Genomic DNA, 23,866 nt, shown 5'->3' with positions numbered 1-23,866 from the left:
GCTAACGGCTGTTGTTTTATTTATTTTTAAATTTTTAGAGGATTTTCCCCCTTAAAATAAATGTTAAATATTAAGTAGAAGCATAAAACGATGTAATAAAATTATAGATAAACTTATAAAATAAATAACATAAGACTAACAAAAAAACGAATGCTGATAACAAAACGAAAATTTTTGAAAAGTTTCCAGAATTTTGGCCACTAGTGTAGTTCGGTTTTTAGACCAGGTCGGATCTGTTTTGAGGTGGATGTGAGAGGTGGAATTCTGATTTTTGCAGAAAAAGTTGTGTTATAACATTAGTAATAATACTTGACTTCTCCCTCTCAAATAGATCGAGGATATAAGTCAATTGTTATTATTGAAGTTATCAAACAACTTTATATACAAAAATCAGAATGTCACCTCTCACATCCAAATGTAGTCATTTTTTCAGATTCGTCCTGGTTTATATAGAACTGATCTTGGTATGCCAGAGGCACTGTTTAGGATTCAGTATTTAATTGATGATTACAATGTTGACCACAAAAACTTTTTTGATTGCTTGACTTTGATCAAAGGTATGTCTAGTGCAAATAGAAACTCTACTGTGAATTTCCATTCAACCGAATTTCACTTAAACTTCGTATCACTGGATTAACAATCACGAACAAAAAAATTTATTTTAATTCCAGTGAACGCCAAAAATTAAATTGGAAAATTTAACTTCGCTCTTTGTAGGCAAATGTGTATTATACCCTCGCGGAAACAGACTATTCGAAGTATATCCCGCTCGCATGCATATACCTAATACTCGTGATAGCATGCAATTTCCTCTGTAGACTGGTCTAACGTGAAAATATCGAAGCTCATTATTCACAATTTTGCCGGAAAAAACAAGCACATACTTATTTATTTGAACAACTACCTATATAGGTACATCCATTTAAATTTTTTTTGTTAAATGTCAATATAAATATTCTGTGATATCACATTAGATCACTGCAACATTTTTGTACTAGCTAAAAAAATGTTAAACAATGTACCTTCTTCGTACAAAAGATCCAAGAGGGCATAGTAGTGTTATTTTTATTTGGTGCTTATACAAGAAAGTGCCCCTTTCGTAATTATTTGATATATGAAAAAAAAAAAACAAAGAGCAGAGATAGCGCCAATGTGCTGCAAAACAAAATAACTCCGTATCTCGGTTAAAAATATTCAAATCAATTTTAGACAATTGGACAAAACCACTCGATATACTTGTTCTAAGATTGTTATACCTAATGGAAGAAGATAAAAATGTATAATGTCAAATTCAAAAAAAAGAAAGAAGGATTAAATGGTTTTAAACGAACCCATGTTAGGGCATTGATTAAATAAGCACGCCACTGAATGAATGTCGAGCTTCCGATCGTTTCTCCGATGTAAGAAATTCAGTAAATCCCCATCATAATTGGTGTTTGCTGTACATACCCTACATTTAGTTATATTTTATATCAAAACTAACGAAATAAAATATAATAATAATAGTCTCCCGTTTTATACCGCTTCGCGGCTTTGGGAGTATAGAAGGGTAGTCTGCTATATCTAGGGCCTACGGTATACAAGGAAAGTAACATGGCCAGTGCTACGCTTCAACCGCCTATTATTACCCCTGGTTTTACCCAAGGTACTCATTTTATTCAGGCTGAGTCGACCTGGGGCCTATAGACATTTTTAAAAATGTCTAGTTGTTCTTGCCGGCGGTAGGATTCGAACTCCGGACCACCGGCGTGCGAGGCAAGCATCCTACCGCTTGCGCTACGCAGGCCCCTACGAAATAAAATCGAACCAAAAAATTACAATTATTATACCCGTAGGTTGTGACAGTAGGGAACAGTAGCGCACCAAGAATTTGCCTCTGGGGGGGGGGGGGGTTGGTTAAATTTTTTTATGATGTTACCTCCATTTTGAGTAGTTAAAATGTGTGAGTACAGTGTCGGAATAGGGTCCTGGGGGGTTTTAACCCCCAAACCCCCCCCACCCCTGTGTGTGCCACTGCTGGGTAATGACGAAAAAAGAGGAAGGACATTCGAGAGAAAGATACTGAGAAAAGTATATGGCCCGGCGCAAGAGGAAGACGGCACATGGGGAATCAGGAGAAACGATGAGGTTAATGAACTGAATGAAGGGTATGATATTGCAAGATTTGTGAAAAGTCAAAGACTGTCATGGCTGGGACCTGTTCATCGACAAGAAAACGACAAAGAAGAAGTTAAGCGGAAGCCGGTAGGAAGGCGGAAAAAAGGAAGACCCAGGACGAGATGGTTGGATGACGTAGAAGACGACCAGAAAACCAAAAATATAAGACAATAAGACAATGGAGGAGAAGGGCCAAGAGAGATCTGAATGGAAGGACATAGCCGGACAGGCAAATATCCATCCAGGGTTATGATGCCAAAAAAAGAAGATGCATAAGCTTTTAAATATTTTTTAATGGACAGTGCCACGTTTTACAAGTATATACTTGGTAATATATCTAATCTATCCACTTGGTGGATAGAGTTCGAAACGATGACGTCCTTAAGAGAGCCGGCGTGGAAAGAGAACTCTTTGAATTAATTAAAAAACGCAAGATTGGTTACCTTGGGCACATATTGAGAGGAGCAAAATATGAAATACCACAGTTAATCCTACAAGGGAAGATCCAAGTGTCACGCCGCCAAGAACAGAATTCTAGTAATGAGATAGTCGCCTACGCACTTTGGTGTACGGCATGTTAAGAAGAAGAATACTTGGTAAAACTTAAGAACAAAAACCATATCTTTCCTTAAGGCTTTTTATATAATTGTGAAGTACGCACACGCCTCTGCCTTTATCGGGGACAATGAGATTTTAATAACTTTCTTTCTAGAAATAATTATTTGTGTAAATTGTTGGTTAATCCACTTACTACATAAACACATACCTTACATACTCAAATCTCAGAAAAACAATACATTCAACACTCTGACCCAGTAACAGATATTAATTGAACATTCGCGTTTGATAGGGACGACTATATTTACATTTGTGCAGTCAGTCAGGTGGTCTAACCTAACTCAATAATTTATATATATTAGAATGTAGGTTCAGGTAGAATCTAAAACCAGTTCGGGTTCACAAATGCTGTTGGTACTATAGAGGCTTTGTTCTCAGTACCAGTCTTATTCCAGAGATGCAGAGACGTCAACTGCCAGGTATACGCATGTCTGGTTGATTACGAGAAAGCGTTTGATCTAGTACAGCACGCCAAGATGATGCAAATGCTAAAAGAAAGCAGGAATTAACAACCAAGATCTGAAAATAATTAGAAATCTTTACTGGAATCAGACAGCAAATCTCAGAGTTGAAGGTGAAAACACTGACTATGTGAAAATCATGCGTGGAGTGAGGCAAGGCTGTAGTTTGTCTCCTCTAATCTTCAATCTGTAGTCTGAAAGAATATTTATCGAAGCTTTGCACGAAACTAAAAAAGGTATTCTACTAAATGGTGACCGGCTAAACAACATCAGATATGCAGATGACACCATAGTATTTGCGGACAACTTAGAAGACCTACAAGTTCTTATGAACAAAATCACGTATTACAGTCAACAATATGGACTCAATATAAACGTTAAGAAGACAAAGCTTATGATAATTAGCAAGAAAAGAATAACAGAAGGTCAACTCTACGTCAACCAATCCACTGCAGAAAGAGTGACGCACTACAACTACCTCGGCACCATAATAAATGAAGAATGGGCAAACAACCAGGAGATTAGAGCACGCATTGGAAAAGCTAGATCCACCTTCAATCGGATGGGGGCCTTCTTCAAGAGTCACAACCTCTCTCTTGATACAAAAGTAAGAATGCTGCGATGCTACGACTTCTCTGTCCTTTTTTATGGTGTTGAATCGTGGACCTTGAACGAAGATACGTGCAGAAAACTGGAAGCATTTGAGATGTGGCTATCTCGGAGAATACTTAAGATCCCGTGGACTGACCGAGTCACAAATGAGGAGGTCCTCAGAAGAATAAATAAGAACTGAGAGGTACTGACCACCATCAAATCTCGAAAGTTACAATTCTTCGGACATATTATACAAAATGAATCCAGATATGCTCTCCTGCAAGGAAAAATATTTGGAAAACGGTTCCAAGGAAGAAGAACATCTTGGTTAAAGAACCTCAAAATCTGGTTCAATACAGTTTTTCCGTGCTGCTGCAGATAAGATAAAGATTGCCATGATGAACGCCAACATTCGTAACGGATAGACACATCAAGAAGAATAAGAAGAATGTAGGTAAAACGAAAATAAGACTGTATTCTTTAAAAATGAGTTAAGTTTGTCTTCGGAAAAAACGTTAAAAAGGTATTTCTACCCACACGCTAGTCCGAATATCCTGATAAGTTAGTTTTTAACCTCACAGTATTATTGACCGTTTCAGATGTCGACGAATGAAAAGGTATTTCTTTCTTCAATTGTGCAGATGCTTCAAGATACAATAAAAATAATAACTTATATATCGTATATAGCGATTCACTGACTAAAGAGTGATCTTTTTCGGTTCAGTGATTTAATTGAGGCGCTAATTTCGATTTGTGGCACTAATCTTGATAGCCCAGATGTGCCAAAAATTTTCAAAAACAAAATGTATTGCACAATGACGCTCAAACGGCACTAATCATAGGCAAAGGTCGATGAGAGCATAACAATTAAAGTAGAAATAGGGGATAAGGAGAAGTCTACGAATTGTGGAATGACATGTGTGGTGAGAGCTTTTTTTCAACTTAGATTGGGATTTTATTTGTTATCACTAATCAGTTTATTAAATTCTTTAACGTTTACGATCCACAGGACCCATTACTCACCTGAACTGATCCATAAGCGATACTTTTTCTGTCACTCATTAAAAGATTATGTTTATTTCTTGAGAACACTATTTTTACTTTTTAAATGCATCTTCTCTTGTGAGATACTTTTGTAATGAGTAATTTTAAAATATTAATAGTACATTTTTGAATTAAATGTTATAGACCGTGTGAAAACGGGAGTTATCTTGATTTTGCAGCAGCTCAATTACGTACCTCTACTAAAGCAGCTATTTTGGCAGTGTAAATACGCAGGTTTCCAAGCATCCTGTTGGCTTTTATTTCCATTCCATTTATTTAGTACTAAGACTCCCAAAATAAATTATATTAAAAGAAAAACGGCAAAATTTGGTAAAAGTGTATTTTAATGTCGTGTTTGACAAACCAAAGATTGTTATTCGAAGTCATTTTTTAAGAGTCCAACATGCAAAAAAACCAGAATATTATCGTATTTAAAGTCCCAAGAAAATTTGCTGTTGGTTCGAGACACAAAGGAACACTGCAACAAATTTGGTGTTGTATCTACTTCTATGCAATTTAAGATAAAAACAAACAAGAAATACTGATAAATCTTAATATTGAAGCGATGAACTTATATGATCTTAATACCGATTGTGAAACTCTTTCTATCAAATCATACTACAAAGAAAAAACTATTAAATGACTTTACTATTTGTATTTCATACCATGCCCTCTTTTGGCTTTCTCAGTTCCTACAAACTATTTAGTATCATACCATTATTCACTATGTTGGTCTGTGATTTTGGCATAAAACAGCAAATACGGCGTTGACGTTGAATTTGGTTTGTAGGCCAGCTCCTCGACGAATTCTTGACTCGAGATTGCTCTGACGTTTTCGTCATCGCATTCAAGCCACATGTCATCAGAAGACGAGTTGCTGTGATGCCATTTGTAATCCTGGCCGATTTTCCGTGATGAACTGTTAATAACGTTTTCCACTACATTTTTATTAACTTTAACCTAAAGAAATGACAAAATTAGTAAAAGAAATGTCAAAAATAGTAAAAGATATATAACAAATATAATACTATATCTCATTTCGACTATATTGGTAAAACATTATAGGAACTACATTAGAAAGAAGAAATCATTAAAATTTAGTCCATAGCAGCCTATTTTTTTTGTTAGAATCACTTTAGGATGTACCTTGAATCAAAAATCATGACACGCGCCAGACGCAGACCTTGTGCTTAATTGTTTATTTAACAAAATCTGAAAAAGATTGTAACATAACATAGGAATGTTATGTTACATCACAAGTCTCCCTGACGAGAGGTGAAACCTCGAAACACGTGGAAAAGAATTAAGGGACAGTCTGGAAAACAAGCATCTAGGATTGAAAACAAAAAGAAGAGAAACAAAATCTTATAAAAAGAAAACAAAACAGACTATAAGAGAAGCTGAGATGAAGAGATTAAGATCTATAGTAAGGAAAACTAAACAGGATCGAGTAAGCAATGAAGATATCAGATAAAAATGTGATATCCAATAAAGAAATTGGAATTAAAATCTAACGAGAATAGGAGAAAGAATTGTAAAAATTGTAAGAGATGGGAAACCAAACGAAAGAAGGCTCCCAAGAAGACATCCAAACAGATAGCAAGATATCTTCGAAATCGCAAATAAGTCTAAAAATTACTCAGTAATACGAGTTCATAGACGTAATGTATGAAAAAGAAGAAGTTTTGAGTATGGACAATCAAAAATATATACGAGCCCCTTCCCATATCAGTTGGCCCACCTATGGAATTTGCAGTTTAAGTCGATTACCAAAAACAAATTATACTCTGCATGTTTTTATAAGTTTTCATATTAATTAATATGACATTTTATTAATATTTATTAAAATCATTGCCGTTATAGTTTTTTTATTTATTTTCAACAATAAAAAAAATCACTAAACCCTGGTTATGCATTCACTTATGCCAATGCGTTGATTTTTTCATAATTACGTTAAATCCAGAAGTAGCTATGGAAAAATGACATCAAAACAATAATATTCTCAGTTAATGTCGAATGTATTTTGTAGTATTGTCAAGCTTTTTGCCGTTTGTGGATTGTACGATGGGTCGAGGTAAAGTTATCGATGGGAAAATTTGTTCAATCATGATTAGATTCCAATTCGAAAATCGTGAATATGTTGCAATTGTCACGCTATTGTGTAAGAAATATAGTCAGAAGATACAAAACTACAGGTTGGGTCATCATAAAACCTAAAAATGTACGAAAGATTAAAATAACCGAAGCAGATCAAGGGCATAAGACGCATTATACTGAAAAATCGACGAGCAAATTATATGAAGTTAAGCATTTTGTGGAGTTACGTTATTTGAAGACACGTTTCTAGATCAACATGTCACCGTATCTTGGAATCCTTTCATAGAATACAATTCAACACTGTTGTGTTTTGTGACTTGAGTAACGCATTTGATTGTACGGATCATGGGATACTCCTGAAAAAACTACAGAGGTACAACTTTTGTCCACAAAGTGTCAAGTTGATCCAATCATACCTTGAGAACAGGGTACAATCTGTGAGGATGTCTGAGGTGCTGTCAGGGGAGAGTGTTGTTAGTATTGGTGTTCCTCAGGGCTCCGTCCTTGTACTAATACTATTTCTAATAATTATTAATGACCTCACAAGCATTGAATCAAACGCTACATACACACTCTTTGCTGATGACACCACAGTCTCCTTCTCAGCTGACACACTTGAGAACTCCCTTAGGGGTTGCAGGTCTGCACTGTCTGATACTAAAGAGTGGTTCTGTGTTAACAGGCTCCAACTTAATGAAGCAAAGGTTAACAGGGCTATTTTTGCTCTTAGGTACACCCAGGCTGAAAACGCAAATGTGGCAAGTGTGAAGTTCCTTGGAGTACACCTAGATTCCAAGCTTCAATGGGGTCAACATATTGACTATCTGAGCAAAAATCACACGCGGTCTTACGAACAGTTTATTATGCCATTTTTCACTCTCATCTTATATATGCAACCTTGGTTTGGGGGCATTCGGCGGGAATGCCGAGTCTTTGGTTTGCAATGTAAGGCTATGAGTTCTTGCGGGCCTTGGGTTTAGAGACGATTGCAGATTGGCATGTGAGACTCTGGGAATTCTTACTGTGTCCTCCTTGTATATATATGAGAACCTTATATTTGTTAAGAGAAGCAGGGGGCACTTTGGGACCCATGAAGAGGTGGACGATCATAACACTAGACACAGATGTGATCTTGTTTCAGCCTACTGGAGGCTAAAGAGGTATCAAACTGGATCAGGGTAATGGGCCATTAAATTTTATAGCAAATTGCCTGATAACATAAAGAATCTTCCCAAAACTCAGTTTAAAAATAAAATTAAGGACATTGTAATAAAAAATGTATTTTATAGTAGTAAAAAATATCTTAAATTTCAATTTTAAACTATTTTATATGTGATACTCAATCTGATATGTGTTTTTATGTAATTAGTATTTAAGGTTTTTTAATAGAGCTACATATTGTTCTGCTTTTATTTTGACGTGTGTTAGGCTACTGGCAAAATTACATCAATAAATGAATTTGAATGTAGTGTTTGCTGTACCAGTTATTTCGGCCTTTTTATCCCACTGGACACTAGTAATAATATTCTCATTGGAGGAAATATAATTATTATAACTACGATTGAAAATGAAACGGTTGATTGCTAATAAATAAACAAAAGAAAAGTTACTTACCCCACAACAATCCATGCTTTTACAAGTTCTCATAGCATTGACGCCCCTCGAAGACAAGCCGTTCTTTCCTTCAATCAAAGAACTTCCTAACGTTCGGGGTTTGAGAAACTTGATAATATTGAGGGACTTTTCGCTGCTGCTCGCCGATAAACTGCCTTTGGGTAGGTCTCGGGTACAATCCGTGTAGTCCTCGAGGTGATCAGAAGCCTTCACGTACGCAATGTAGTGACCAGACGCCATAGTTCCGCCCAAGTGCATTATGACGCAACAGAGCTTGTACCGATGGATGCGGGATTGGTTATCTTCCACCTAGAGATTACAAATTGATCAACAAATTGAGCAGTTGTGAGACACATAGCAACATCCACAACTACCACAAATATGGCAACAATGTTGTTAAGATAGTTCTGTAAGACTAATATTTTCAGTTTTTCAACAATAGTCCAGTTTGTTAAGCAAGCTATAGTCCTTTTCCATCATATTGATAGCACATTATGTATGCAAATCCTCAACAGGTCAAAAAACCATAGGCGTCACTCTATACTTGTTTTGAACTAAATAAAAAAAATTAATATTTTAAGATGCCGTCAACAATTCATTATCTTTTAAAAAATCTTCTGTAAAATAAGTGTCCACTAATCTCACTATACCTTTTTTGTGCGTAAAAAACGTCGGTATATATGCCACACGATTATTTTTAATTATACACGGGTGATTAACGAGAGAATTCAATGTTTCACGAAATAAATTAATGTAAACAGTAATTTAAAGGTGATTATTGTTTTCTATACAAGTTATCACCTGACACAAAAAGAATACCTTCTTTGAACGATTACCTGGAATTACTGATAAAGTTTCGCTAATGATAGTTTAAGTAGTTTTTATGCCACATTACAGCTTATGCCAATAATATAAATTAGAAATTGTTTGCATCTTCCATTTAGTTTGTAGATGTACATTGTTCATGTCTTACCTACCTACGTTTTTGGTGTCGATATTTTGTTATTTGCATTTAAAAATGAGGTCGACAACAGGTTTTATCCCGGTTAAGTGTAGTTTTAAAGGTGCCTTCAGTCTAAGAGAGAAAAATATAATATTAAATGTACACGATGCACTTGTACATCAACGCCCTTTAACTAATGTTCGTGAAATCGTTAACATGTGTGCAAATATGACAGGGGTTGGAGAAGGAACAATTTATAGATTCCTAAAAGAAAGAAAAGGAGGAACTGTTTCATCTCCCAAGAAGAGCGGAGGGAGTAAACCCTTGGAAATTGAAGAAATACATAAAAACATGATAAGACGCAGCGTCCACTCATTTTTTTTTAACAAAGAATTTCCAACAGTGGACAAAATCCAAACATTAATTAGAGAAAACGAAGAGTTGCCAATCATAAGCAACAAGAAATTATAGGGACTATTGAGAGAGATGGGATTTCGTTGGCAAAAGAATAGAAGAAAATCCGTTTTAATTGAAAAAGATTACATTGTATGTTGGAGACGAGATTATCTAAGAACTATTAAAAAGTACCGAGAAGAAGGGAAAACAATTTTTTATTTGGACGAGACTTGGCTAAATGAAGGTCATACTGTACCATATCTATGGGTTGATACAAATGTGAAAAGTTCCCGTCAGGCATTCATCGAAGGTGTATCTACTGGAATAAACAATATTCCCGTTGAAAAAGGACGCAAACTCATAATAACCCATATTGGAAACGAATACGGTTTTGTCAATGGTGGATTATTAAGTTTTGCCTCAAAATCAACCAAAGATTACCACGAGGAAATGACTGCTGACGTTTTTGAAGAATATTTTGAGCAAATGTTGGATTTAATTCCAAAAAATTCTGTCATAGTCATGGATAATGGCTAGTTACCATTCAAGACTAGCAGAAAAATTGCCAACAACGGCATGGAAAAAAGGAGAGATAATCGAATGGTTGGATAAACACGCAATTGAGTACAAGGAGAATTCGACAAAAAAGGAATTATTACCTATTGTAAGGCAACATAAAGCAGCTTATAAAAAATATATAATTGATGAAATGGCATTAAACCGTGATGTAATTGTTTTACGTTTACCCCCCATACCACTGTGATCTGAATCGCAACAACAAAACTTTTAAATTAGAAGACTTACAACAATTATTAGAACATTCCTTATCAAAAGTAACTCCAGAAAATTGGAAAAATGCTGTTAGTCATGCTCACAAGGAAGAAAATAAAATGTGGAATTTGAATAATATGACTGATGCAATGCTGGAACCGGTAATAATTAACATTGGAGTTGAAGATTCCTTAGATTCTGAAGAAAGCAGTGAATCTGAAATGGAATTTGATTAAAATAATATTCATTTTTTTACAAATCGGCCCCTGTTACGGCCACAAATTATTTTATATATAATCAATAAAATAAACATCTTACATTTCTTGCAAATTCATTAGTACCTGTTAATCTCCATTACTCCGACACTGGCAACTTTATTTAGGGATTAGTAACCCTCAAAACTATTGTATTCTATTCTGCTTCAACCTTTATACCTGGTGGTCATACTCAATTTAAAATTGTTTTCCTATATACTTCTGTAAGCTTGTTGATAAATATCTATTTTTCATTTAGTCATCCGTATCAACAGTTTAGGGATTTGCATACATAATGTGCTATCAATATGATGGAAATGGACTATAGATAGAGCACTTTTGGTGTGCTATGCTCACAATCGCGGTTATAAAATATCATTTAACATTGAGATTAAAAAATAACTGACTGGTTTTGTGATTATGACGGTAGCAATGATCTTCATTGTTTTCTGTGCTTAGTATTTGGAAATAGGAATCACAATGGACAAAATCGGTGTTAAAAAATACAACCTGTACATAAAGACGGAATATATAAATAATTATTTACTTTACACAAACTAAGGTAAATAATATGTTCTAGTTTTCAAATTAAATTTAACAGAAATTATTGACGAGTATTTGTATAGAAAGTAAACTACAAAGGAGAAATTTTTGATTTTCTTTTATTTTTTAAATGCACAACCCTATATTTTATTTTTTTCAATAGAATCCATTTATGATAATGATAATCTCTATTATGATTTAGTCCAAACGAACTTACTTAGGTATATTAATGTCTTAAGATAAGTTGGTCATACTAAATTTAAAAAGGAAGCTAGTTTTGAGTGGTACTTACCTTACAACAACTCTCACAAAAACACTCAAGAGCCAAAGGCGTAGGAAGATAAGTGATAACTTTCTGTACACCCGACGTGGACGTGGTAAACCTTTTCAATTGCAACACCATAATATTCGGCAACTTTTCGAAAAGTACTTCCCTACTGGCCTCGTTATATCGTTCGCACTTTTCGCACAAATATTTATTCGAGTCGCAAAGTTTTTCGGTCGTGACGCACGCACGTCGGAAAATGTCGTTGACGTTCATATCTGCCAAATCGTCGTCTTTCAGAGAAATGGGTACCGGTATGTCGTAGAAGGGTTCTTTGCGTTCGGTGACGCTTTCGCATTCGAGACATTTCGTACGCCGAAGAGTTATTCCTTCGAAGTCTTCGGCTACGAAATTGTATCCGAGTTTCTTTTTGGTTGAACCGTTGCTGCTGTCTATGGAAGTTGAGTCTTCCGCGTCCGTGGTATGAGCTCCATTTACCTACAAATAATACAATTAGGAATATAAACTTTAAATAATATTCTGTAATGTCCGTAAGTCGTTAAGCCGTACATTGTTATTTATCATTGATATAATCTACATACACTTTTGATGGCAACATCCCTACAAGGGTCAACTTAGTTGTTTGAGTTTTCAAATTATTTTCTTCTAGTATTTCTATATTAACCACTATATTTAATTAAAATAAACCACAATTCTTATTAAAAATACTTTATATTTGATGATTCGATTACAAGCTGAGGAGTGGTTATCAAAATACAAATTAAAAACATATTTTTACCTAGGAAATAGTTCCCAGTAAATAAAAAACATGTATAACACATGAATTATTAATTTTAATGAGAAGGGATGAATTTCTGGATATTTTCTATTGCTAATGAAAAGAACAAGAGGTAGATAATTGGTAACTGTTTTCATTTGACAGTCTATAATAGATATCCGCTTAAAAACTGCTAATACATATACATTATGGCCCCTTCTAAAATATTCTCTGTTAAAATCTTAACATACCTAATAATTTCTCATTATTCTGTTACAATCATTATTAAGAAAACACGAAAATATATTCTCTTATTGTATATTTCAATTCAAATAAAAAGAGTTTTTTGTCTTGTCCAAACTCCTGCCGAAACAGGTTGCTCATTCTAATATTGCATACACTGTGATTATATGTTAGCACCAAATCTCCCCTTTTTAATATAAAAACTATCTTTTTGCTCCTTCAACCCTTGCTAATTTGTTACAAGAAACAAGTTTTTTATCTACCTAGAACTGGGCCAACAATATCTGAACTCCTAACGGTGCCACCATAAATCTTTTAGTTTTATTGTTTTTATGCAGTTTCTTCATAATGTATAAAAAAGTGGTTTTAGGACCCACTGTTTGGGACATGAAGAGTTTGTTATGAGGGTTGAAAGATTGGCGGTTGTTTTTCCCTATAAAAGCTTGATTCAAAGCTGCATTCAGAGACTTCTACACTGGTCCTCGTTCTGGACAGTCCACCTCCAAGACTTCTTCCTCGGCCCTCGTGGCAAACAGTTCACATCTCTACACATAAACTCCGTTTCAATAAAGGCATCTAACTTCTTGGTTCTCTTACTGGGAATTGCAAGTATTTTTCCATTGATTCAACAAAATTAGTGTATTGTTGCTTAGTTCGAACTATTTTTGAATATTGTTTAGTCCTGATATGTGAGAAGCTATATTTATATATAAGATCATACATGGATTTATTGATTGTCCAAACTTGTTAAGCCAGATTAACTTTAATGTTCTCCATCAAGCTCTAGCTTACCACAATGTTTTCAATATTCCTTTTCACAGAACAATCTATCCTATTCACAACCCATTAGATAGATACATGAGGTTATTAAATGTTCTCTATTTTGATATTTTTAATATAACTTTAACTCACTTAAAAAGATCTCTTTCATTGTGATATGTATATTAGTATTTTTGAGTTTTGTTCTTGTTATATGTTAGTAGGTAAGATTTTTAGTCTAATTTTTAAAAATTTTTGATATTGATTTTATATTATAAGTAATTTCAAGTTTTAATTCCTAACTGTGATATTGTATATTGTAATTTAAACTGTTAATGGTGTTATCCTGTGTATTAAATAAATAAATAAATAATATTTTAAGTGAGACTTGGAATACACATATTTTTCAGTATCAGTCATACATATGAACTGGTTAACAGACCAGCTAGGCATACATCAAAAGTAATGGATATTGTAACATTTTTTTTCTTCTTTATTTTTTTATAAATTTAACTATCCAACATACAGCGCTACTGAGTGTTGCTTTGAAATCTTTTTTAAACTGCCATTTGATACATTTTTAAAGCCTAACATAATTTGAAGGAGGTAAATTTGAAACGCCTAATTAGACACAGATACTTTCTCCAATAAATATTTTTTTAAACTTTCAATATTTTTTAAATTAATTTTAAAAAAGTGCCTTTTTTAAATTAATTTCTTAGAAAGTTTGACCATGTGTTCAAACTGGTAACTTTCTGAAGAGAAAAGCTTTACTTCTGTTTGGGTTGTTTGGAAGTTAAACCACCAAGATTATGAACGAGTGTTAGCCTACAAACTAAGAAACTGAATAAAAGATCACATAATTGCACACTCAAGCTCTTAAAATACTGAGGACCAACTAAGCAACTTTTCAAACTAACTCAGAAAATTGTAGATCAAAAAGGAGATCAGATATGCCCCTTAAAATAAACAGAATACATGAACAATATTACCGGAAAAACAAGAAGATTTTAGTTCTAAAAGATCAGAACTTCTAAAACTCCCAAAAACTGCATAATATGTGAGTATTTTTGAGTGTTGTTTTGTTTTGTTTTATTTTGTTAATTTTTTAGACACATCTAATTCTTAGGTGGTACGAAGATTGCAGGGTCAGCTACTATTTTATACATAAGATTATTAGATTAATTATTCTAATTTTTAGAATAAACATTAGAAATTAGCATCAGTATGATATCCTATTATTAAAACATTTTCCAAAACTTTGGAATTTCATAACATAACCATGAAGCAAATTTGCCTTGGTGACATTTTTTTATACAGTTTTGAAATTAATAAATGTATATGTAAATATAATGAATCTGCAACTCTTTGCACCTTTATTTATATTAATTAAATTAAAAAGTGTAAGTCAAAAGTCAAATGTGAGAATTAGAATACCTATGTCAAATTTTTAGAGGTTATGAATATTATTTGAGCTTAGTATATCATTCTTAGTTTTGCCTTAAAAATATATTTAGTTTTCATACTAATTCTTGTGAAAAAAACTAAAAGATCAAGACACCAAAATGAATTTAAAAAATAAAAAAAATAATAATTATAATCAAGAACACTGTCATTTTGATGTCAAAACTCGAAATACTCAGTTTTCTCAAACTGATCAACATTTGTTCTTAATCATAGTCTTTTCTTTGTTAAATGTGTTCTATTATGGATGTGAAAGTGGCTTAATTATATGGTTTTAGGTTCTGTGAGTTGAAAACAAAAATAATATATAAAAATTAATAAAGCGCAATGATCAAGGGAATAAAACATCGAGAGTACAACTATTTCTTACCTGTTCCTCTGATATTGCTTCTTTTGTTGACTTGTCTTTCTTTTTAAGGCTCTTTTTCCACGAATTCCTGACATTCCACAGCTTGCTACTATTTACAGTGGGTAGAGATTCAGCTTCGTTTAGTAGTTCAGGATTTTGCTGAACTTGTTGAGTTAATACATCACAGGTCTCTCGAATGTTGTCGAGTAAATATACAAGGAGTTCATGAGCATCCTATAACAAATAATATAATTATTATTATTAGAGAAAAATTGTCCACTTATATACTTCGTAACACCATGTTTTATAATTAAAATAGGGTAAATACAAAACAAACTTACTTCAAGCATTTATTGACCTACTTACATGAGTTTCTGTTTTTTCCAGTGACCCACACAAGGAAATTAGATCAAAATATCAATATTATCCTATCCAAACCTCACATTCCTTCCCTACATCCAGACTATCTACCAGCCTACATAGACAAGTATGGTCAATTATTGGCCAATTTCTCTGAAAGAGCATTCAAGATAGAGAAGTAAGGCTCTCAGCCTCCAGCAGTTTCGAAGCAATCAATTATTTTGGTAGCAACCAGATAAGGATATGAACAGCAGGTGCTCAAAGCTCCAGCCTGTATCACACAGACTATGACCATCATATAAGCAGAAAAAAAATTATAGAACTCAAAGAACTTCAGAGTAAACAAGATGATTTTATTTTATATTAGTGAGGTAAGAAAGGGTGAAGAAGAACTTACAAACAAGATGTGAGGAATCAGAAACACAATAAACCATCTTATGAAATATATATACTAGAATACATACACAGAAATGAATGGAAAATACATAAGAAACATATTCAATTGTAATGAAATGATAAATATAATTTGAATTGCATCCAAAAGGAGACAAACTTTAATTATTAAAATATTTAACATTTTTATTTATTTATTTTTTTGTAAACAAAACTATTTACTAGTCCTTCAAATCTACAACAACAAGGGTAGGTATACTCGGTTCGCTATTCCCAGTCTTAACTGTCTAATGAATTTAGTAATTTTTTTTTATGAAGTTAAGTTACTTTTTGACAGACTAAAAGTGGCTGGAAATTACTATACAACCAAGCACACATACTCATAGCCAATATTAATAGTAAACTAACTAAACAGTAAATAAAATAGAACTTTGCGAATTACTGACAATAAATATTTATTTATCTGCACCATATAATAAATATTTATGTTAAATTATAACAACTAAAATATATTTTTTAAATATATACTACCCAAAATTTGATGTGTTTAGTATACACTTGCACTATTTAGAATAATTCTTCTTTTTTTAAACAAAGTAGTATGCAATAGTAGGATACTTTAGCTATTAATACTGAGAAGTAGGAATTGTTGTGTTGTAGGTTTCCGACAATGAATCTGTCAAAATATGCCCGAGCTAAGCGAATGGAGTTTATATAACAAACAGACACTAATTTTAGAGTTTAATACCATGTGCAGAAAAGGACTAACACTGAAAATTTCTGATAAACATACACTGATACTTTTAAAATCTCACATAACCCACAAGCTATAGGTGGAAAGACAAATATGTTATAAAAATTTAGAATAAACAAATTTTTACTCTATAAATGAATTTTATCAAAAAAAATAGTCCCATGGAAAAATTTATAATAATAATTATCATATGTCTAAGAACATTCAATTTGTGACTTAAAAAGTAAAAGGCACATTGAAATAAAGTAAACCTTGCTAATTATAATTAAAATATTGAATTGGTTGTTATATGAATAATGATTACGTAGGATTTAATTATTTTTTGGATATGCTATGATATTATAAGTATTAATACTTAGTGGCATCACTTGTTATAACCCATCATTTAAGTTATTAAATAATTCATCCTTGCAAGTATTGCCTATGAATAAGATAATACTGGAATAAATTACTTGCCTGTTGATTGTTTCCTTCAAATATTGAATTGGCTTCTCTTACAGCTTGTAACAATGCTACAGGTTGATAGGGATCAACTAAATCTTTAATTTCAAGGTTATGCATGGTCAGAAATAACTCATGTAATTTTTCTGTAACCACTTGCACTTTTGATTTTGGAATAATGTCATTAGAACTCCCTAAAGATAGCAAATCTTTGCTGCTTGTACTACGTGAGCTAGGCCCTGTAATAGAACCTATATTTCTTCCTAGAGATGACGTTTTTGCTTTATTCTGGTTTAATTTTGAACTGACTAGAGCTAAATCGCCTATCAAATGGTGTAAATTATGCAAAAAGGTAGGCGCAAATCTTAGAGTATACAGTACACTATTCAGGAAACAAGTATTTCCCATATTTGATAAAGTAGCAACTGGAGATTCTTGTAAGGCATCTCCGTTGCTCCTTTGATCTCCTCCTCTATATCCGTTTAACATATCGTTTAAGGCTTGCTTTTTTGTGGGAACCGAATCTTCCTCAAATAAATATTTTCTCTTGAGTTGGTCACCAGTTTTGTATTTAGTTTTGGTCAGAGATAATTTGTTGTGCATAGGAATCACATTATTCTCTAGAATTGTCATCTTCCTCAGTATTCCTGCAAATAAAACACACGTAAAATGAATCAAATTGGTGTGGCATATTAAATGCAAATAAGTAGCATATTAGGATAAAACATGAATACTTACATGTGTGTTTGATATTCAAACTGATTTAAAACACAAGTCACAATTTAACTGTCATCCGTCATCCAATAATATGTTGTTTTTGTTGATTTTTTGCATTTATGTTAAAAATAACTTATTTTACAAACTAATCACTGGGAAATTTTCGACGAAGGTGGAAACGATAGGAAGACAATTGACATATGAAATGAAAGTTAGTTAATTCAGTAAGGCAACATCGAGGTCATTAAAAATAAATTTCCCCAAATAGCTGAAATTTAGATACCTGTTTTGATGGGGTACGGCGTACTTTTTATGAATTTTGACTTAAATTTTACAATGAGAATTATAATATTTTCAATTTTGTTCAATACCGAAATTTTTACATTAAATCAACATTTTTATTATGTTTAGCAAGTAAAATTTTGATAGTATATACCACTATATTAAACACTATTTTTTACCTAATTTTATTATGGTGGTTGTTAAAAACTTTTAAGGAATTCTTATAGTAAAAGTAACCAATTTTGATTATAATTATATACTCACGTAAAAAGACAAAACAGTGTATTTTAATAAATATAATTTGCCTAGGTACGAACGACATTTAAAAATAAAAAACAATATATTTTCGAGAAATCACTTTATTTCAAGATTCTTTTTAATATATCGGGTAACCAAAATTTGTGGTCGTATTTGCCATTCAGTTAAAACATCTTTTGGGGTAGATATCTAGAAAAAGAGAATATTTGGATAAAGGTTTAAATAATATTCATTAAATTGGTCGTGCCCAAATATAGGCAACCACAATGTCAGTACTTAAACATGATTATCATCGATAAAAGATCTTGTTATTACCTGATCTCCTTCTAATCTATTTAGAAGAGCCACACATATAATTCCAGCTTTAATTCCGGCAGCTTGAGTAAACGCAGCAAATGTCGTCGCTTCCATTTCAATATTAGTTACTCCTTTGCTCTGAAGGAGTTTTAGAAAATTCATTTTGTCGTCTTCTGTGTAATTACAAAATGCCCCATCTAGTCTTGCTTGACCTAAACAAAATACAAAAATTTATCGTACGACAAAAAGGTATGATGAAAACAAATACCTTCATAAAAATCATCGGTGCACATGGTAGTTCCTGAAACTATCTGAAAATCATCATCGGCTTGTGAAAGAGATTTCAATTCGTCACATAATTTTTTATCGAGTTCGGTTGGTCTGTTGAGCACTTTTCCAAGGACAGGCTGTAATTTGAAATTTGATAAATATACTAGATCATTAATACACAACAAACTTGATAATATCAATTTAAAGGAGAGTACGTATGACCGGAAATCATTATACTTGATATCTTTTCTTTATCACTGGAAGTAGAGGTAATTTATTGATGACAATTTAAGATGTAGATTTAAGAAATTCACAGATTTTGTAGTTACTTGATATTTTTAAACAGTTAAGATAAGGGTTAGGGCCAAAGATCCTTTAAAAAAAAAAAGGGATGGAACAAACATTAGGCCACCAAATAAAGACTTAAACTTAAAGAGTAAAAAGGCGAGAATGTTTCCCACATCCACCTCCAAGTCCGGCTGCTCTACAGCTACAGCAAAATTACGAATTTAAGGGAATCTATGACTCGCTCTAAGGGAACAATTCACTCATCTGAGATAGGTACAGTATTCAAAGAATTAAGCTCTGTGGGGACTCATTTAATATTATCGACATCGGGTGGAACTGGTGTGCCGGAGTATCTTCCAAAAATTTTTTTACGCATGTGAAGGTCACAAAAAGTACCCATTTTTGAACGGTCTTATACAAATGTTCATTAACACTAAGACTTAGCTGTTTGAAGTTCTTTCTATTTTTATTCACAGTTCTCTGCACTTGGCTATCTTCTGCATGTAAATTAATATTTTTAGGTGTGGTCACATCAACAATAAGTTTAGTTTATCTAGTAGTCTGTGAGCAAAGTAGATTCCCAGTATAGCTTGTAATTGTCTTTTTATAGTGCAGTCTCAGTAAATCTATATAAACAGTTGCAGTGTTCCCATGTCGTTCTATGAGACTTTTCTCAATACGGACGAGCAGATCTTAAGTGAGGATTCAATAGTGACAATAATTTTCTCTGGATAATAACATAAACCAGTTCACAGGAATACTCTAATCAGAACCGAGATTGGTATATTTTGAGATACGACAATCGCCAGAGAGGCTTTCTATAACAATCGCTGAACTAAACTAGTGGAAAGGAATATAATTGACGATATGCACGGGAGAAGACATTACAAAGGCGCATAACATCAGTGTGTTTGTCTCCAGGAGCCAAGAAAAAAAAATTGAAAACTTCTGAAGAAGGCACATAATGATGAGTTACATCGCCGGTGAAAACTGCATGGGAATAGGAACACATTTTTATCGATTCTGAGGATGAGGGACGGGGATTTGGTACATAAATAGAATTTAAGGAAGAAAGGGATTCTTAGGATGATCTAGAGGATATAATCCTTACTAGTAGCGACATAATCTTCTTGTAAAAGTAACGAAATGGCGGGTCAATGGTTTCTCGACGGTGATCTCTTTGACATTCACCAAAATAGGGATCCTGCTGGTCCAAAAAAGAGATAATAGGATTCTTACGTCAAAGTAAGTAAGATAATATTGTGCAGTAACAATGAAACATCGAGCGCCTGCATCTTGATTAGGAACAACCTTAATTAGTACGATAATGTCTGTGTTCCACAATTTATGATAAAAGGTCTCGTAGTCATTCGAGCATAACTCGAGTTCGAGTTTGATATCTTCTCGAAAGGTCGTAGATTTAGAACACATTTGCTGAGGAAAGAAATATAGTCTATTCCTTTCATGATGAAGGTGAAGACTGAGAAACCAGAGGATACACGAAGAATAAAAGACTTGTGGCTAAAAAATATAAGAGACTTATCAGGCATGGATAGATATTGACTACTAAAAACCGAAGAAAATAATAATCAATTTGCCGTTAGAATAACCAACCCCTTAGTTAAAAAAAGAAGTTATCATCACCAGAATTAGTACATTATTAGAAAACACTACAAAGTTTTTTTCAAAATAACTAAACCGAAATGGGACATTGATTTCTAGAATAAAGTTTTCTTTTTAATATAAAGTTTGCGATACTTACAATAGAGTATTCTTTTTTGAGCAATCCATTGCAAGCATCTTCGGAAACTATAAGAGTTCCTGCTTTATGACCTATGCCTCCACAAGTACCTAATCTGAAGAATACCGGGTTTTTACATTTAGCGTAGTACATTAATTTAATCAGCTCATTCAGAAGAATTCCTATTGACGGGCAGCCCATACCATGGCTCACTGATATAACTGGTCCAACTTTGTACATAGCGAATCTATCAGCTTTTTCGCTGATATCTAATAATTTTGTGCCAAACGGTAAGTGGTAGCCGATTTCTTGCATTATTAACTTAGCAAACGCGTACATTCTTGTCGGAGATCCTCCCATACAAACAAACTTAGTATCTCCGAATGCATCAACTAGATTCATCGTTTCAGTGTCCAACGCAATGTGGTATAAGTAGTCATTTTTCAGCTTGGATAAGTGCGGATTTTTTGTTGGATTTTCTTCATTTTCATCGGAATTTGGGCTATATAAACAAAAACTTTATTTAAGTGTGTCATTAAAAGATTAATGGAAACTAAAACATGAATAGATCACTACAAAGAATTGGTGATTGAAGACAGACAAGAGAATCTGAGTGAATAAATTACGGAATAGAAAAAGGTAAAAATAAAATTCTTACTTTAAACATGCACACTTACACTTCATAATTTAAATTTTGTTATGCTGTCAGTTTGACATTATTGAGGACTGTAAACTAAATGAATTTTGTCAATCTTCTTTTCCAATATGTAGGTGTAGGTCACGGTTCGTAGACTTACTAATACTTCACGGTTCGTAGACTTTTTTTTGTGCCGTTCGTAGACTTAGTAAGTCTAGGAACCGTGGGTAAAACCTATTACCGTTTGGACTGTCCTGCGTATTAAGCGGTACTAGCAAAAATTCTTATTTTTGTTAATGTAATATATTATGTTAAAGGTAAAAAAGAAGAAGACCGATGACAGACAGATGTCATCCGGTACCGCCATTCCGGCCAGGGTCATGTAACTTGTAGCTTCTTGATTGCTATAATAAAGATTCTGTATGAACTTCTTGTTTAATATATATATATATATATACATATATATATATATATATATATATATATATATATATATATATATATATATATATATATATATATATATATATATATATATATATATATATGACCAAAGGAATCAAAACGTGGTGTCAGGTGTGGGGTCACTTTCAATACGATAATAAGAACTATTTACTGATTGTGGATTCCTACTCGAAGTGGTTGGAAGTAACTGAAACTAAAGGTAAAACATCTCAAGAGGTAATTAAATTTTGCAAAGAAAATTTTTTTCAATTCGGTATCTCGGAAAAATTTTATGCAGATAATATGCCATATAATTCTGAGAATTTTAAAAAGTTTGCTCAAGATTAAGATTTTGAAGTTATTTTTAGCAGTCCGTACCATTCCCAATCAAACGGACTTGCTGAAAAATATGTAGGAATAACTAAACAAATGTTACAAAAGTCTGAATCTATTAAAGATTTGCCTATTCTACTTATGCCTAACCTAACCTAACACCCTATTAACAAATCTAGACTATTCTCCATCCCAACTATTTTTGCACAGAATGTTAAAAACTTGGATACCTATGTCTAATGAAAATCTAATCCAAAAGTTTTAGATTCCAGTATTATACAGGAAAAATTGAAACATAATCAAAATGTTCAAAAAAAATATTTTGATCGAAATGCAAAAGAATTAGATAAACTTAATAAAGGGGATAACATTTTAATTCAGAAAGGAAAAGTATGGGAAAGGGGAGTAATAAGAGACATAGTTAATGATAGGTCTTATATTGTTCAGGATTCAAAAGGTACAGAATGTAGACGGAATATAAAGTTTCTAAATAAAACAAATTTATTGTGTAACAAAGACTTTTTATTATATGATCTTCATTTGAATTTATTTAAAAATGAAAATATTTTGCTTGACAATAACGAAGTACACAATGTTAGTACCCCAACTGGTTATGGTAGATATGATATCCCAACTGAGTCTGATATTAAAATTGTGAGTCAGAATGATAGTGATATCTGTGAAAATCATAGTGACCATGAAGGTCTTACTGATATTGAGATGTTTGAAAATGTTAATTTAAATAATGACGTTATTGTTGATTTACCTAGATTTAAAAATAACACTTGCATTTCAGATAACCTACTGAATGTAAGAGATGAGGAAGAAGGTAACACTATCATTAAAACAAATAAGAGATCTCACAAGACTGCTACATATTTAAAGGACTATATGTTAAATTGAAATTGTGGCTACTTGTTTGTATTTGTATTCTAGTTAAATTTGTATTTTAGTTTTGTACTAATTAAAAAAAAGGGATCGTGTAATATATTATGTTAAAGGTAAAAAAGAAGAAGACCGATGACAGACAGATGTCATCTGGTACCGCCATTCCGGCCAGGGTCATGTAACTTGTAACTTGTAGCTTCTTGATTGCTATAATAAAGATTCATATGACCAAAGGAATCAAAACAGTTAAGTTGGTCGTTTTATTTTGGTTTTCAAGTGACGTTAAGTATTTCAGTACTATTTTTTATAGTAGTTATTGTTAACGTTACACACATTAAATTTACAGCAATGAAAATGAAACTTTTTTACCTGATTTAAAATGCTATTTTTTTCTTCAATTAGATTATTTTTTC

General features: G+C 32.9%; 2 protein-coding genes across 4 annotated transcripts in view; both read right to left on the bottom strand.

Annotated features, from left to right (window-relative positions):
• Usp1 (ubiquitin specific protease 1) overlaps positions 1-18,211 on the bottom strand; it is a 38,157-nt gene extending 19,946 nt beyond the window's left edge. The window contains exons 1-6 of one of the 2 annotated variants that reach the window (XM_072528790.1): positions 18,037-18,211; positions 17,314-17,945; positions 15,372-15,584; positions 11,785-12,255; positions 8,586-8,894; positions 5,590-5,834 (exon numbers count right to left, since the gene is read on the bottom strand). In XM_072528790.1, the coding sequence (XP_072384891.1) occupies positions 5,592-5,834; positions 8,586-8,894; positions 11,785-12,255; positions 15,372-15,584; positions 17,314-17,931 (1,854 nt within the window). In that variant the 5' untranslated portion in view covers positions 17,932-17,945; positions 18,037-18,211 and the 3' untranslated portion in view covers positions 5,590-5,591. Of the gene's footprint in view, positions 1-5,200; positions 5,835-8,585; positions 8,895-11,784; positions 12,256-15,371; positions 15,585-17,313; positions 17,946-18,036 lie in introns of those variants that run through there. The other variant, XM_072528789.1, reaches the window with a different exon arrangement.
• A 433-nt stretch (positions 18,212-18,644) lies between these two features.
• On the bottom strand, positions 18,645-21,876 carry LOC140439110 (uridine phosphorylase 1-like). 2 transcript variants are annotated; one of them, XM_072528801.1, is made up of 5 exons: positions 21,810-21,876; positions 21,173-21,653; positions 19,121-19,259; positions 18,871-19,064; positions 18,645-18,744 (listed from the first exon to the last, which is right to left on the bottom strand). In XM_072528801.1, exons 1-5 carry the CDS (start codon positions 21,833-21,835, stop codon positions 18,652-18,654), a joined length of 933 nt encoding a protein of 310 aa, XP_072384902.1. In that variant the 5' UTR covers positions 21,836-21,876; the 3' UTR covers positions 18,645-18,651. The 2 variants fall into 2 exon arrangements, with proteins under 2 accessions (XP_072384902.1, XP_072384903.1); XM_072528802.1 differs by having other exon boundaries at positions 21,829-21,875.
• Positions 21,877-23,866: the final 1,990 nt, after the last annotated feature.

Source organism: Diabrotica undecimpunctata, chromosome 4 (assembly GCF_040954645.1).
Source record: "Diabrotica undecimpunctata isolate CICGRU chromosome 4, icDiaUnde3, whole genome shotgun sequence".
NCBI lineage: Eukaryota > Metazoa > Arthropoda > Insecta > Coleoptera > Chrysomelidae > Diabrotica > Diabrotica undecimpunctata.
The sequence above is the reverse complement of the archived record's forward strand: the minus strand, read 5'-3'. Positions and strand labels throughout refer to the sequence as shown.

Bases quoted from the DNA above. Each gene is read 5' to 3' on its own strand.
- LOC140439110 (XM_072528801.1), bottom strand. From the start codon at position 21,835: ATGAAGTGTAAGTGTGCATGTTTAAA. The intron at 19,260-21,172 runs GTAAGTATCGCA...TTCAAATTACAG, and splicing joins TCAAAAAAGAATACTCTATT to CCTGTCCTTGGAAAAGTGCT. The intron at 18,745-18,870 runs GTAATAACAAGA...CTCTTTTTCTAG, and splicing joins ATAGATTAGAAGGAGATCAG to ATATCTACCCCAAAAGATGT.